General features: G+C 35.2%; 2 protein-coding genes across 2 annotated transcripts in view; both read left to right on the top strand.

Moving 5' to 3' along the window:
- LOC132561055 (regulator of G-protein signaling 7-like) overlaps window positions 1-17,930 on the top strand; it is a 77,499-nt gene that overhangs the window by 10,930 nt on the left and 48,639 nt on the right. The window lies entirely within an intron of this gene.
- On the top strand, window positions 7,943-12,260 carry LOC132561062 (uncharacterized). Its single transcript, XM_060225782.1, has 2 exons — window positions 7,943-8,879; window positions 11,203-12,260. Exons 1-2 carry the CDS (start codon window positions 8,285-8,287, stop codon window positions 12,258-12,260), a joined length of 1,653 nt encoding a protein of 550 aa, XP_060081765.1. The 5' UTR covers window positions 7,943-8,284.

Genomic DNA, 17,930 nt, shown 5'->3' with positions numbered 1-17,930 from the left:
ACAGTAAAATTGTTTTATGAGAATCTGTATGAAGAAGGAAATATTACAGACATTAATTTAAATGAATATCTAAATTTTAACAGTATTCCTAAACTCTCTGAAACAGAAGCTGAAAATTTAGAAGGTTTAATCACATTAGAAGAAGCCAGTAAATGTTTAAGGAATATGAATAACAACAAAAGTCCTGGGTCAGATGGGTTCACTGCAGAATTTTTAAAATTTTTTTGGAATAAGATAGGTGTTTATGTTGTCAGGTCTTTAAATTATGGGTATTCACATAGAGAACTTTCAGTTACTCAGAGACCAGCAGTGATCACCTGCCTTCCTAAAGGGAATAAGCCTAGACATTTTATTAAAAACTGGCGTCCAATATCCTTATTAAATGTTACATACAAAATAGCATCAGGGGTTATTTCTAATAGAATTAAGTCAGTTTTAGATAAGCTAATTAATATGGATCAAACTGGTTTTATATTGGGACGCTATATAGGAGAAAACACTAGACTACTATATGATTTAATGCAATATGCAGAAGAAGATGATGTACCAGGTATGATTTTAATGGTAGACTTTGAAAAAGCGTTTGACTCTGTCTCTTGGAAGTTTATTGAAAAGGTTTTAATCTATTTTGGATTCAAAAATGATATTATTGTATGGTTTAAAACGCTACATAAAAATGTATCAGCTTCAATTAACCAGGGAGGTAACTTATCTGCTTTCTTTGATATTAGAAGGGGCTGTAGACAAGGCGACCCGCTCGCACCCTATATTTTCATCCTCTGTGCTGAAGTTCTAGCGATTAGAATTAGAAATAACCATAGAATTAAAGGCATCAAAGCAGGTGAGCTTCCTATTTTGCTATCTCAATACGCTGATGACACTTTTTTCACACTTGATGGATCTGAACCATCATTATCGGAATCTTTAAAAGAACTTAATACATATGCTAGCATTTCAGGTCTTAAAGTAAACATTGATAAGACCCAGATTATATGGATAGTGTCTAAGAAGTATAGTGAAGATACGTTTTTACCAGATTTGAATCTACAATGGGGGCAAGAGCGGTTTACTCTTCTAGGAGTAGAATTTGATGTCAATCTTCATGCTATGCCAAAAATTAATCATGACAAGAAAATAGTAATGCTAAAAGCACTTATAAATACACGGAAAAGAAGAAATCTTACACCAATAGGTAAAATACACATATTAAAATCCCTTTTAATTTCTCAGCTCAACCACCTCTTTATAGCTTTACCAAATCCTGATGAAAAAACATTTAAGACAATTGAATCTATCATATTTGAATTTTTGTGGAGTAGTAAAATAGACAAAATCAAGAGAAATGTAGTGATACAAGACCTTATAAATGGTGGTTTAAAAATGATAAATATAAGAGCTTTTGCAGATGCATTAAAACTAAGTTGGGTAAGGAGGCTTTATCATAGAGCAGGTAAGTGGTCTGCAATATTACAGACTAATGTAAACATTGACATCCTACTGAATATTGGAGGTGAGTATATACAAAACTGCAAAAATGAAATCGAAAATAAATTTTGGAAAGATGTTTTCAGAGTATGGTACAAACCTCAAACAACAATTGAAATGTGTACAGGAAAGGAAAAATCAGTTTTGGAAATACCTATATGGTTTAATAGAAATATCACTCTATCTGGAAAATCAATTTTTTATAAGCAATGGTATAGAAAAGGGATAAGAACAATAGCAGACTTACTAGAAGCTGGTAATACTAATAATTTTCTTAGTTTTCAAGACTTTCAGAGAATATACAATGTGACAACTAACTTTTTGAACTATCAAGGTATCATTTCTGCAGTTAAAAAATTCCTAAGAGATAATCCACCTGTGAAGAATGACTCTCAACGGCCTGTAATACCATTATATATAAAGATGTTTTTCGAGCATTTAAAAGGTTCAAAAATATTTTATAATATTTTAAATACAACTCGGACAGAGCCAACTGGTAAAGCTAAATGGGGAGAGCAGTTTGATTTAACAAATAGTGATTGGGAAATTTTCTACAAAATGCCATTTCAAATTACAAAAAACACCAAACTTCAATGGCTCCAGTATAGGATCTCTCATCACATTCTGACAACTACTAGTAGGCTTTTTAAGGCAAAACTTGTGTCCAGTCCACTTTGTAATCTATGCAACTCAGAAAGAGAATCGATCACTCATCTCCTTTGGGAATGTCAGGAAGTGCAAAACTTTTTACAATCATTTGAAACACTAACAGATTCTTTATTAATACCATTCTCAGTCAACAAACGGTCTTTTATACTTGGAATTAAAAGGAACAATAGCCCTAGCTTTAGAGTTGACAATGAAGTAATTCTTATGATTAAACATTATATATATAAAACAAGATGCCTCCATGCTACTCTCAATATCAACGCCATCGTAAAGATTATACAAAATCACTATTCTGTTCAAAAATATATTTCAAATAGCAAAAACACGTCTTACGAACAAAATTTCACAAATGATTGGAAAAAATGGGAAAATCTTATCCAATTGAATATTTAAATAATTATAATACTTTTTATCCTTGACAGTGCTGTCATATCTTTGTTTCACTGTCTTGAGCTAAAAATTTGTTTCAACATCCCATGGACTTCTTATGTCATTCCCCCCTCCCCATCCCCTATCTTCCTATTTCTGTTTTCATCGCTTTGTCTGTTTCTTTAATTGTAGAGAATGATTCAGTGAGAGAGAGCAATCTATGTATAATGTTAATTATTGATATTTCCTCTATGCTATCATTTAGTCTGGCTGTACTATGCTCTGTGTAATCTTTGACAACAAGGGCAGATAACAAAGAATCATCACCAGCTATTCACACCTCAATTATTTACAAAGGTTTTTTTTTCTTTTTTTTTATGTTTTTTTTTAATGTGAATTACACTTTGTTTCAAACAAGCAGAAGTTGCAACATGGAAAGGCTGTTATGTGGGGCGTATCTCGCTACTCCCAATCCATGCTTGCACTTCTGGTTTGGGATTACACTATTGAAAACATATAATTTTGAATAAAGTTTGGGGATTAGGTGTGAATAGATGATGATGAGGCAAAACACTAATAATAATAAACAGCTCTGTTGTTGATCAGTGTATGATGTGATAATGAGGATGAAAGGTTGATGATGAAGTGGTGATGATGATATGATGATTACAATGCTGAATATGTGTTACTGCTGATGATGATATGATAGTGATGATGATGATGATGATGACGATATGGTGATGATCATGATAATGAAGTGATGATGATACGATGATCATGATGATAACTATGATGATGATGATGATGATGATGATGACAGCAGTCATTGAATTTGTATTATTATTGGGGCTTGTGAATGAAACACAGTAGTACATTGTATGTCATGTCAGCAAAGAGGAAAGAGTAGGAAATAATGAGTGCATGTTTTGAGTGAGTGTACATGGGTGTGGTGTGATGTGTGCTAGGGTGTGTATGTGTATGTGAGTCTAGTATATATCGTGTGTTGCATACCTTTGTAAAATCTTGAAAAACAAAAAAAAAAAAAAAAAACATTAATTAGTATGAACATTTCTGTCATTGACCAATCAATTGACACAATAGAATATTGTTGACGAGAACATCATCAATCAAACTAAAATTCTGGTTACACAGTAATAATTTTAACGAATATGGCTTTTTATTTAGATATCTTGCAAACATGTGTAAGTCATTGTATTTCCCAGATCAGACAACTAAAACAAATTTTAGTGTTGATCCACAAAGTTACTAAAATAGACCAATACCAGCGGTATCCATATTTGTACGCTGTGGTGTAGTAATGATTTTTAGGATCAATATCAACACTCTTTTCAGGATGTAGTCAATTGATCTTATTGTTTTCTTATTAAAGCCGATGTTGTCTGTGTAGCAGACTTTTGGGCAGAAGCAACATCTGATCAACATCTGGCTCACATATAAATTGGCTATGTATGATACAGGATGACAAAAGCATGACTTAACAAGCTCTATATAGGCTGATCTGATCATGATGTCCACTTGTCGACCACAGTCTCTTCCATTTGACTTTCACAGTTTAGCTGAAATCATAAGATATGGACTGAAGAACTATTGTGTAAAATGTATATGTACATTGTTTATACAACTACATGTATATCCAAGATCAATTTTTAAGAATGTTTTAATCAAATGAAATTATGTTTCCATAAAGTCATATTCTAAATGTTTGAAGAACAAATCATTTCAAAGTGAAACCTTGTAGGTCACGATTTATGTCTTCTAATGAGCATTGTGAAAGGGATATTGGAATATTACTCTAGATCCAATTACCTGTAGTGATGATTAATGAAATCAATTATGATCAACTTTGAAAATGAAAGTGGCGAAATTTCCCTGTAGCGATGCATATCATGTCTTTATTGAAGTAGTCAGGGTATAATGTTCATGTATACAGCTGTGTTTTATTTCTGGATGTGTGAACAGAAACTGACATTCACTGTGTGATCTGGTCAGAAGCATCTAATTAATTAGGGGTGCTGATGTATAGCTCTGAGTGTTTCTTAAAGCCTCCAGTTAAATCTCATACAGGTTTTGCTGACTTATTGAGCTTTTCCTTATAGGGGTTTGGCTATGAATTTTCGTAATTTTATATTTCAGTTGAAAAAAATGTTATAATGTATTTAGTTCATGGTATACCATCTCTGGCACACAGACAAGCCCCTGAGAAGTGGTCCCACCTCCATCAGCTTAGTCTGGTGAATGTGCATATTTTGAAGATGGAACAAGGTCATGTGATGCATGACGTCAAAATATCATTAAGGAGATAGTGAGATTATATTTACTTGACAAGACAAGCCCACACAAGTCATGGCTATATTCATTCACCTATGTTCAAAGTTGTTTTACAGTGAGACCTAACTTTCTATATAGTGAATTATTTATGTAACTGAGCTTTGATAAAAATACTTTTTAGTTTCATATTGGTATAAAAGAAAAACCTTTTTGCAAACTTCTCATGAATATGCTATGCACATTCATTCAGTTTGCAAATAGGTTTCTCTTTTATACCAGTATGAAACTAGAAAATATTCAAAACCTTATAATTCATTTCTTAATAGGTTTCGAATGCAAAAATAACAAATCAATGTATGAATTTGATAATTTAATCAAGGATTATTTTAAAACAAATCGTTACACATAACAGCTTGTGTGACATGATGTGATGTCATTGACAGCTAATTTGTACCATTTTCAGCCTTTGAAATCCACGAATCGGCCCATCAGATTCCAACCGGAAATGTATGAAAATATTAACGTGTTTTCCCCTCATTAAATCTGTCATTTATTCATTGTTTATTGTTTGTGTACATATTTTATGATGTTGTAGTCTGTTTTTTGTTCACATCATTTAGATTTTCCATTCATACATAAAAAAAGTTCCAACAGACCTGCCGCAAGGTTGCATGTTGTCAGTGACTCCTCCAATCATCATCAAGTAGAGACAGCTAGATGTTGTTTTTTTTCTTTGGGAAATATAAAGAAAAAACCAAAGAATCAGAACGCTGCATTTCGCACATAAACAACAACAAAAATTAATTATTGAGGTATGAAAGCAAAAAATGTTTTGAAAGGGACATAACAACAGAACAAGTCTATATGCAGATTTACATACCAAGAAGAATTGCTAGAATAATGACAGTTAATTGTGATTGTAATTTTCTTATTTTGTACTTTATTTTGTGGCAGCATTTCACATAGGGGTATACCCTTAGTATCACTTCAAAATCAGAAATCATCAGTAAAGACTGAATAGGTAACTATTGTCATATTTCAATATTTGCTCTCAGTAACAATTTGTGGCAGCATTCCACATAGGGGTATACCCTTAGTATCACTTCAAAATCAGAAATCATCAGTAAAGACTGAATAGGTAACTATTGTCATATTTCAATATTTGCTCTCAGTAACAATTTGTGGCAGCATTCCACATAGGGGTATACCCTTAGTATCACTTCAAAATCAGAAAACATCAGTAAAGACTGAATAGGTAACTATTGTCATATTTCAATATTTGCTCTCAGTAACAATTTCTGGCAGCATTTCACATAGGGGTATACCCTTAGTATCACTTCAAAATCAGAAATCATCAGTAAAGACTGAATAGGTAACTATTGTCATATTTCAATATTTGCTCTCAGTAACAATTTGTGGCAGCATTCCACATAGGGGTATACCCTTAGTATCACTTCAAAATCAGAAAACATCAGTAAAGACTGAATAGGTAACTATTGTCATATTTCAGTATTTGCTCTCAGTAACAAAGTAAAATAACCAAATCAAAGTGTAATTTTATTATAATTATTGAACTGGTGTACAAAAGGGGAAGTTTTTTTATGTGACAGGTTTTTCCAAATGATGTTAGTATCTTTTATGAACCTAATGCCAGGGAAAAAAAAAAAAAACAGAATGTTTTGAGGTCCACTGAGCTGACATGTACAAAGTTTCCCCCACTTTTACAACCACACAATAAATCCAATACAATACATATATATATATATATCAGCCATCAGCCAGTTCACCCTGCCTTGGAGATAGTTTTATAAAAATGACTTCTGTATTTACAATTACTTTACTCTGATAATTTCATGTACATGTGAAAATTGAAATTCGAATTTGTGTATATACTATGAAAACATTTTCGTACTACCAGTCAAAGCATATGATGGACGTCAGTATTAAAAAAATTTCAGGAAATTTGTACAACTCTAAAAATCCATCAGGTTATTTACTTTATCTGTTATTGAACTATCACAGGGATTGATATTTTTGTATGTCAGTTAGTCCTAGATACCTGCTCTGGCTTATGTAAGGACTCATGTATATTGGATGGAACTGATCACATGTAAATAATCACATGTAAATACCTATATCACAAAACAATTTTATACATCAGAAAGTGATGATCTGAAAGCTTCTTTATTACATGTATAATTATATTCCATGTTATATCAAAAAGTGATTCTATAACAGTATCAGCTGTTCTCACCAATAACATCCAGAGATGTATGTAAATGTATAGATTTATGATACTGTGGTGTAGTTTTGCCACAGATTGTGTCTTATCGAAACAGTTTTATTGGCTCAAGTTTATATAGAACTGTATGTAGTGTTAAGGTAATGTAGAATTTCACGGTCAGTCAAAAGTATTGCAAAAACAGATCATAGAGAGAAGTGTATGCCTTCTACAATACTGTTTACATATTAGACACGGTCAGTCAGGGTTATAGTTTAACCATAATTACCTGTACCACATGACTGGTCACCTCATTAGATTTGTCACTCATGCATGATTACCTGGTAGTACTTTCCACTAGTTAACATTAGGTACCAGGACATATTTGAGCTGCACCATATTGGTGGTAGTACTATTTTAATGATGATGAAACAAAATTTAACAAAAACCAAAACATAGACAAGACCCTTTAAAGATATAATTCTAGGATCTCAAGATTTGTTAAGATAAAAAAAAACATTACATGTGAACCCTTCTTAACCATCAGCAAACATATTTATAAAATGTAATATTCTTCAATATGGAAAAAAGATCAAGAAAGCCATCAATGAAAACAGAAGTTTTAGATGTAAAATTTAATATTTTATTAAATTTGAGTTTATGCAAGAAACTGTTTTCCTTCTTTAGCTTCCTGTTTCAATCGTAATTTATCTTATTTCTGTTTGTTCATTTATGTGTCGTATCTTTATGCAAATTAGTATGCTAATGAGTGTTTTTCCTTATCTTTAACCAATCATCAATTACTCTTTAGAGGGGTATTGGTATTGGTTCCATTAAGTTTTTCAGCGTTGAGGAGAATGAGGAGCATTTTATTTTGTGCCTTAAATTTTACCTATTGAAAAGCTATTACTTCACTTTTGTGGCCAAGTTTGCGCATACGATCTTTATGCAGTTGTGAGTTTAACGTTGCGTGATTTCAGAAGCGCTGAACTTGTTACTGTTCTCCCTTTTTAGGATTTCTTATCTATCAGTCGGATACTCCGATCATTCGCCATTTTGGATTTTCCATCGACAATTCCAGTGTCAATACTTTGTACTACCATTCGCTGTCGTGAGCTGTGTTGTGTGACAATTCCCGATCTGGTGTATTTACCTGCGCCTGGATTAATAGGAGTATCATAAACAACCACCTCACAACTATTAGTGTTGAAGAACTTCCGTGTCAGAGGTGAGGGTCGGTTCCATTGTTCAATGATGGCTACGAAACGTGGGCGTAAATCTAACAGAACAGTTCCTTACGATCCGGAATTTGTAGAAAATTGGACAATCGCTCGATTACAACAAGAACTTCATTTATTGAATGTGCCCTACCGGAGTGGTTCTAAGCGTATGGAACTTGTTAAAAAATTGAAGGAGGCACAAGCGGCCCTGAGAGGTGCGGTATCCCAGCATGCCCCGAGCGACGCGATTGCATCCCATGATGCTCCGAGACAAGATGGCCGCCAGACCGGAAGTCCGGAACGGGCAGATTCTACCAGCTTACGAAACATGATTTCCAGCTTAGCAGACAGTGTTAACACTCTCCAGAACTGTTATTGCAGGTTGGAGAATAGCGTACTCACGCTCACTCAGTCTAGATCTGTGCAACCTACTTCTGCTGCCGCTGCAGGTAGTTCTCGTCAAATGGCGACTGATGGTATCCGAGCCCCGACTCCTACCACCCATGTAGCCTATTCGCCGTTGATGCATCCCGGTTCGACATTGGCGGCGGTCACAGAAGAATTTACACTGGACAGTGCGTATCGGAAACTTCAAGAGGAAAGTATTCCTTCCGGCGATTCAGCAGGTATTTTCTCCTATAAGCGTACCCAATATGGGTACACCTCCGAATCCTTACCGCTAGTAGAAACAATATCTCCCTCATTGCGCCAACAGATTATAACCGGGAAAGATGTTAATTTGGCTGCTATCCTTATTCCGTACTACAGTGGTCAAAGTGACTCAAGCTTAGGTATTAACGAGAAACAGGACGCTAGGCTCAACAGAACTCTTACTCTAAGCGAATTCATTTTAGCTTTTAGCGTTTATAAACAAGTCATGTGTTCCACTCACCCACATCGCCGAGTTGAGCTTGACATGTACGAGCGAGATATCGTAGACATGGGAACCAGATACAGCTCCGGGTTCTATGAATATCATCGACAGTTTTCGTTGAAGGCAGCAGCCCATTTACGTTTCAATAACCGGAAAATAGATTGGTCCGTTCGGGATAATACCTTGTTCTGCAACATATTTGCCAATTTAGTTCCAGTTTCGTGTTCAATGTGTGGTAGCACTGCACATACTACAAAATTTTGCCCCAACCCAGGCCAGGATAAGCGACAGAGTAGCAGTGGTTTCTCTGGGAACAGCCAGTTTCGTCAAAATAAAGGGCAAGTGTCTATGGCTTCTGACTCAAAAGGCAGACCCAGAGTTGTTTTTGAGGGGCGAGAGATTTGTAACAATTTCAATGGTAGATTTGGTTGTTCTTCCAATCTTTGCAATAACCTTCACATCTGTCTAACCTGTAAGGCAAGCCACACAAAAGTAGCCTGCCCTTTAGAGAGCCGTCAGCCTCAAAAGAAGACATCTTAGCCCTCCATCACCATGATCCTATGACAGCTTCTACCCCAATATGTGTTGAGGCTTTACATTCCAAACTTCAAGGACACCCTGATCAGCAATTTGTTAATAAGTTAATGCATGGTCTAACTCACGGCTTTGACACTGGTCTACAACACCTTCCTATTAACTCCATAGTGTGTAAAAACTTGAGGTCAGCTATCAGTGACCCAGGAAGTGTTTCAGAGTTGTTGGAGAAAGAACTAAATAAAGGATACTTAATAGGTCCTTTTGACAATATTCCCTATTCCAGGTACCGCATCAACCCGTTAGGCTTAGCTGAACATAAATATTCGAAGAAAAAGCGTTTAATTGTTGATTTATCCGCTCCACATCAAGACACAAACAATCCTAGCCTAAATAGTCTAATTGATAAATTAACTTGCTCGCTGAAGTATGTTACAGTAGATGATGCTATACATCTTATTAAGCGCTGTGGCCTCGATGCATGGCTAATGAAGACCGATATCACTGATGCCTTCAAGCTGATACCAATTGATCCCGTTTTGTGGCCTTACCACGGCGTCAAGTGGAACAACAAATATTATTTCTTTACGCGCCTCGTATTTGGATGTCGTTCAAGCCCAAAAATTTTCGATAGCCTTTCTCGGGCAGTTTGTTGGATAGCTAAGAACAAGTACAATATTCGTAACATTCTTCACTTGCTAGATGATTTCATAGTTATTGAACCAGCTTATGTCAATGCATCTCTTACTATGGAACGTTTTATGTCTATGTTCAAGGAATTAGGCATCCCTGTAGGTGCGCATAAAACTGTAGGCCCTTGTACATCACTCGAATACCTTGGTGTGTCCCTAGACTCTCATCTGAGGGAATGTCGTCTTCCACGTGAAAAAGTGGAAAGAATTATTGAGTTTTTGGATTCTTTCAAGAGAAAAAAGTCTTGTACCAAACGCGAGTTGCTCAGCTTGCTAGGTCACATGAACTTTGCCGGTCGGTGTATTAGACCGGGGCGTTCTTTTGTCTCTCATCTCATATCGCTTTCTACTACAGTGCGCGAGCTACATCATCATGTGAAAATCAGCAATGAGTGTCGATCAGACCTTTACATGTGGTCGTTCTTTTTGAAGAATTGGAATGGCAAATCCTTTTTTCTGGATGATCATATCACATCAGCAGCTGACCTCCATCTTTTTACCGATGCTACATCTGAATCTTTCGGGGGAATCTACCTTAACCAGTGGTTTCAAGGTTTTTTTCCTAGTGAACTTAAAGCCATGGACACATCTATGGCCCTCTTTGAGCTATACCCTATTGTTATGGCTTGTGTGTTGTGGGGTCACCAGTGGCATAAAAAACGTATTCTTTTTCATTGTGATAATTTAGCTACGGTAGACATAATCTGCAAAGGGAGATCCAAAGTGTCCAGCATTATGTGTCTTATGCGAAAACTTACATACTATTCTGCCGTGCATAACTTTGTGATTCATGCAGTCCATGTACCTGGTAAGCAAAACAACATTGCAGACGCCATCTCTCGTTTTCAGATGTGCAAATTCAGACAGCTGGCACCTCAAGCAGATGTACTACCAATTCCATGTCTGCCTATGGCCTCATTGATGATGAGCTGAATACAGCGGTTGATAGTTTATGGAACCATGCCCTTAGTGAGAAGACTCTGGCTACTTACAAGTCCGGTTTGAACTGTTTTGTGACATTTCTGGTTATGAGGGGAATTGCATGTGCTGCTAATTCCCTTCCCATTGTTGATGAAGATTTACTTATATTTTTTGTGACATACTGCCAGGAAGCTTTATGCTTGAAGTTCGACACTATTAAACTCTATTTAGCTGGCATAAGGTTTCATTACATCAAGTTAAACTTGGGGGACCCTCTCGCAAACACCATGCGGTTAAATTACATCTTGCGGGGCATTAAAAGAACTCAGGTTAATTTTTCCAATAAGCGATTGCCTATAACCTTTAAGTTGCTTAATCATATGTGTATAACTATTTCTAGTAGTCAAGGATTGTTTGAACCATTTGTCAAAAAAATGCTATGCTGTATTTTTCAAACAGCTTTTTATGGTTTTTTGAGATGTGGAGAATTTACCTGTAGGAAACTCGGTGACCAATCATACCTTCGTCTTAGTGATGTCCATGTTCTACCAGATAAGTCCAGTTTCATTTTGTATTTACGTTCTTCAAAAATGGATCCTTTTGGTAAAGGCGTTCACATAAGAATTTTTGATAATGAGGTTTTACATCCTGTGTTGACTATGGTAAATTATTTAAAGGTCAGACATTCTCTCGGGGCAACTCCTACTTGCCCTTTGTTCATCGAGGACTTATTTAAGTCCAAGCCTTTAATGCGTCATACCTTTATTTCTTACCTTAAAGCCTGCCTGTCCCTCATAGGTGTGAATAGTAAAGATTTCAACGGTCATTCTTTCAGAATTGGTGCCGCCACTTCTGCAGCAGCGGCCGGAGTCCAAGACGTTGTTATTAAAGTCTTGGGACGATGGTCATCAGATTGTTTTATTCGGTACATTCATACTAATCCAGCCACTTTACAGTCGGCTCAACTCAATATGACTGTTTCTTAACCTTTATCCCTTATCAATTGGGGGCTCTCGCTCGTAAGCTCATTTACTCGCTCATTTTTGGCTTTTAAATTCCGGAGGAATTTCATCCCCCAATTTTAAAATCTCCTTTTATTTTTAGCTTGTTTCATACATGTCATTCAAAAAATTTTAATATATTAGATGTGTGTAAATTGGGGTCAAACTTCTTAACAGGGTCCTTTCATGAGTCAAGTCACTGCTCTGTAACGGTTCAGAGTCCAGAGTCTTCTCATTGGTTACCTTGGAGTCAAGTTTGTCCTAGTATTATACTAGCTGCTCTGTGAGTCAGTGTCAGAGTCAAGTCACTTCTCTAGAACCGTCAGAGTCTCTTAGAGTCAAGTACTTCTCTATACTCTTACAGAGTCTAGTCCTATCATTCCTGGCTTCTCTGGCATCAGCGAGTCAAGTTGCTTCTCTGTTCATCAGAGTCAAGTGATTTCTCCTGTTCCGGAGTCAAGCACAGTTCACTTTACTTCGCTTCTCTGATTCACAGAGTCAAGCTTGTCGCAAGTAAGTTTTCAATAGTTTGCTTATGAGTGAGTAGCCCCCGATACGCCAAAGAGTTAGTTACGCCCAAGAAATTGTTTTGGCTACAGAAGACTTCTCAACATTATTAATAAACAGCTTTATTAGTAGTCAAGTCTTGCATTGTTTTTTGTATAAAATGTAAAATTTAATATTTTATTAAATTTGAGTTTATGCAAGAAACTGTTTTCCTTCTTTAGCTTCCTGTTTCAATCGTAATTTATCTTATTTCTGTTTGTTCATTTATGTGTCGTATCTTTATGCAAATTAGTATGCTAATGAGTGTTTTTCCTTATCTTTAACCAATCATCAATTACTCTTTAGAGGGGTATTGGTATTGGTTCCATTAAGTTTTTCAGCGTTGAGGAGAATGAGGAGCATTTTATTTTGTGCCTTACCCACCCGCCATCCCCTTCATCACCTTTAGGAAAGATGTTTGTATGTTTAACTTGTATGTACCTGTTCATTGTTTAGCTTTTATTACAAATGTATTTAGTTCTTCTTTATTTGCAAATGTTTGTATTTTTAATGATATTTTAGTTGGGGCTACTCACTCTTGTTGGGGTTTATGTTGACTTTTTAACTCTTCTCCCCATCAATTTAAAATCCCTATTTAAAAATTTTTATTTATTTATTTATTTTTTTTTTTTTTTTTTTGTTAGCTTCTTTATTGTTGTCATTAATATAATTTACTATATTGGATATGGGTAAATGGGGGTCAAACTTTTAAATTCCGGAGGAAGGCTTTTAAATTCCGGAGGAATTTCATCCCCCAATTTTAAAATCTCCTTTTATTTTTAGCTTGTTTCATACATGTCATTCAAAAAATTTTAATATATTAGATGTGTGTAAATTGGGGTCAAACTTCTTAACAGGGTCCTTTCATGAGTCAAGTCACTGCTCTGTAACGGTTCAGAGTCCAGAGTCTTCTCATTGGTTACCTTGGAGTCAAGTTGTCCTAGTATTATACTAGCTGCTCTGTGAGTCAGTGTCAGAGTCAAGTCACTTCTCTAGAACCGTCAGAGTCTCTTAGAGTCAAGTACTTCTCTATACTCTTACAGAGTCTAGTCCTATCATTCCTGGCTTCTCTGGCATCAGCGAGTCAAGTTGCTTCTCTGTTCATCAGAGTCAAGTGATTTCTCCTGTTCCGGAGTCAAGCACAGTTCACTTTACTTCGCTTCTCTGATTCACAGAGTCAAGCTTGTCGCAAGTAAGTTTTCAATAGTTTGCTTATGAGTGAGTAGCCCCCGATACGCCAAAGAGTTAGTTACGCCCAAGAAATTGTTTTGGCTACAGAAGACTTCTCAACATTATTAATAAACAGCTTTATTAGTAGTCAAGTCTTGCATTGTTTTTTGTATAAAATGGGGATTATACGTTGATGTTGTGTCTGCAGTAAGCCTATAGTTGTCCAACACATTAATTAAACTCAAGGTCAGAGGAAGGATTTATCACAGCTCAGAGAAAGTCAAGTAGCATCAGTTAATAATTCTGCTGAAAAAGACATGGATGGGCTTATAACAACTATACATATACATGTATCTGGTTAATTTTACTATTCAGCATGGCATACTTAACAACAATTTCATGTGTGAAATAGTAAGAAACTTGTAAATTTCAACTGCAATATACATCAGGGTTTTTCCTGGGACCCTCAAATTTATTAATCTTAAGAGTTCATGGACTTGTATCATATGAAATAGAGTAAAACTTTATCAATTTTGGGATTGTTTGTCAGTTGAAGGAGTCAAAATGAAGGTTTTTGAGAGTTAGGGAAAACCCTGAAAGACTGTTTAGAAGATATCTTCTGATGGTAAGATGATAAAAAGGTACCATAACCAGAAGACTTGATGGTCTCCAATCATCCAAGGGTATTTCGACAATACAGTGATACATGATACAGATTATTTGTTAATGGTACAGAATATGTATATCTATGTGTATCTATCATTGAATATTACCAGTGCTTGACTCATAAGACTGATATTACTGAAAATTTATGTACTAGTATTCTCTTATACATTGAAATTGCAAAATTAAAATTGGTTAAAGTTAAATTCTGTCAATTTAATAATCAACTTTACAGTGATTACTAAGCATGTGCTTATTGTGTGGAAAATGCAGTACAATAGCATTGACTGTAATATAAAGAGCTTCCAGTTCCAAGTTCTCTATCTTATCTATATACTTGTTGTTAACAGTTTCAGAAAAAAAAATGAAAAAAAAAACATTGTAAGCTTATATATAATTGACCATCTTCCAAACATGAAATGGTTATAGGTTGTTCATACATCTTAAATTGATAAAGACTTTGGTCATTTCACATGAGTCATCTGTACAAAGAAACTCCAAATACTTCTACCTAACAGATCCTCAGATTTGCTAGGTGCTGTATGCATATGGCTGTGAATGAGACTTTTACATTCTGCAGGAGACAACTATTATTGATTAAAATTTCAGTTGTGTAGATATATTTTGAAAAAGAATTAGCTAATAGATTTGTTTTTAAAAGAATGGAAGCACAATAATTTGATGGTAGAACAGGTAATGTCTTATTACAGTATATAAAAATAGCATCATGTTACTGCAGGTCTGGAGATGTAGCTCGGGAATGCTGTTGTCTTTTTATAATAGGGTCTTTGTGATAGGTAAATGTGCTTCATTAAGTTTGTTATAATTCCACTGTGTACTAGATATGCACAGGTTATTGTTACAAGACAAGATTAACACTACAATAAAATGTTACTTACCACAGTTATTGGGTCACTCCATTGCACTTATTGGGTCATTCCATTGAATGTCATTGAACACCTTTTGTTACACCTAAGTGAAAAATGTGTGACTGCAGTAAAATAAGTGAGAGTGGTAACAGACTTATTGTGTCAATCTCATGGTCAATAAACATGCCACATATAACACACTTATTGTGTCAATCTCATGGTCAATAATCATGCCACAGATAACACACTTATTGTGTCAATCTCATGGTCAATAAACATGCCACATATAACACACTTATTTTGTCAATCTCATGGTCAATAATCATGCCGCAGATAACACACTTATTGTATCAATCTCATGGTCAATAAACATGCCACATATAACACACTTATTGTATCAATCTCATGGTCAGTAAACATGCCACATATAACACACTTATTTTGTCAATCTCATGGTCAATAAACATGCCACATATAACACACTTATTTTGTCAATCTCATGGTCAATAATCATGCCACAGATAACACACTTATTGTATCAATCTCATGGTCAATAAACATGCCACATATAACACACTTATTTTGTCAATCTCATGGTCAATAATCATGCCACAGATAACACACTTATTGTATCAATCTCATGGTCAATAAACATGCCACATATAACACACTTATTGTGTCAATCTCATGGTCAATAATCATGCCACAGATAACACACTTATTGTGTCAATCTCATGGTCAATAAATATGCCACATATAACACACTTATTGTGTCAATCTCATGGTCAATAATCATGCCACAGATAACACACTTATTGTGTCAATCTCATAGTCAATAATCATGCCACAGATAACACACTTATTGTATCAATCTCATGGTCAATAATCATGCCACATATAACACACTTATTGTGTCAATCTCATGGTCAATAATCATGCCACAGATAACACACTTATTGTGTCAATCTCATGGTCAATAAATATGCCACATATAACACACTTATTGTGTCAATCTCATGGTCAATAATCATGCCACAGATAACACACTTATTGTGTCAATCTCATAGTCAATAATCATGCCACAGATAACACACTTATTGTATCAATCTCATGGTCAATAATCATGCCACATATAACACACTTATTGTGTCAATCTCATGGTCAATAATCATGCCACAGATAACACACTTATTGTGTCAATCTCATGGTCAATAAATATGCCACATATAACACACTTATTGTGTCAATCTCATGGTCAATAATCATGCCACAGATAACACACTTATTGTGTCAATCTCATAGTCAATAATCATGCCACATATAACACACTTATTGTGTCAATCTCATGGTCAATAAACATGCCACATATAACACACTTATTGTGTCAATCTCATGGTCAATAAACATGCCACATATAACACACTTATTGTGTCAATCTCATGGTCAATAAACATGCCACATATAACACACTTATTGTGTCAATCTCATGGTCAATAAATATGCCACATATAACACACTTATTGTGTCAATCTCATGGTCAATAATCATGCCACAGATAACACACTTATTGTGTCAATCTCATGGTCAATAATCATGCCACAGATAACACACTTATTGTGTCAATCTCATAGTCAATAATCATGCCACAGATAACACACTTATTGTGTCAATCTCATGGTCAATAAACATGCCACATATAACACACTTATTGTGTCAATCTCATAGTCAATAATCATGCCACAGATAACACACTTATTGTGTCAATCTCATGGTCAATAAACATGCCACATATAACACACTTACTGTGTCAAAAATGTGTAAATATATCACTTTTAGTACACTTATTGTGTCACTCCAGGAAATAAAATACACTTATAATATAACCCTGTAAAAAAACAAAACAATGACATAATCTTCCAGATTTCTCATCCTTAATGAACCAACATGTTAATGTATTGGCTTATTACTTTGGCCTTATTGGCAGATATGAGTGAAGATGGTAATAAGATAATGTATAACTGTGGGAATTCTCTATGATGTTTGCGTGGTGTGTCAATGAATATGGACACCTGACAGTATTTTACTAAGATATGGAGTGCCTGCCAAATTTCCCTGGGCTAATACCAAGTCTATAGCTTGGAAAAATGTTATATAATAAAGAAGGGTGAAGGGGATTTAAATGTTTATTATCTTTAAGGCACTTGGACATTAGAATGGCTGCAGATATAGAGAATTCAATCTCATCTTTTCAAATAGACAGAACTGGGAGCCCTCAAGATCTATCATCTACGACAGAAGGAATGGATAGCTCCAACTTGTCATTTTCAGATGAAAGAACTGACAGTGTTGTTTTGTCACCAGATCCCAAAACAGAGATAATTGAAACACCTACTTTATCATTTGAAAT

Source organism: Ylistrum balloti, unplaced genomic scaffold, assembly GCF_031769215.1.
Source record: "Ylistrum balloti isolate Yb309-2 unplaced genomic scaffold, AGI_CSIRO_Ybal_v1 Utg371144, whole genome shotgun sequence".
Taxonomy (NCBI): Eukaryota; Metazoa; Mollusca; class Bivalvia; order Pectinida; family Pectinidae; genus Ylistrum; species Ylistrum balloti.
This window is presented reverse-complemented; position numbering and strand designations above follow the sequence as displayed.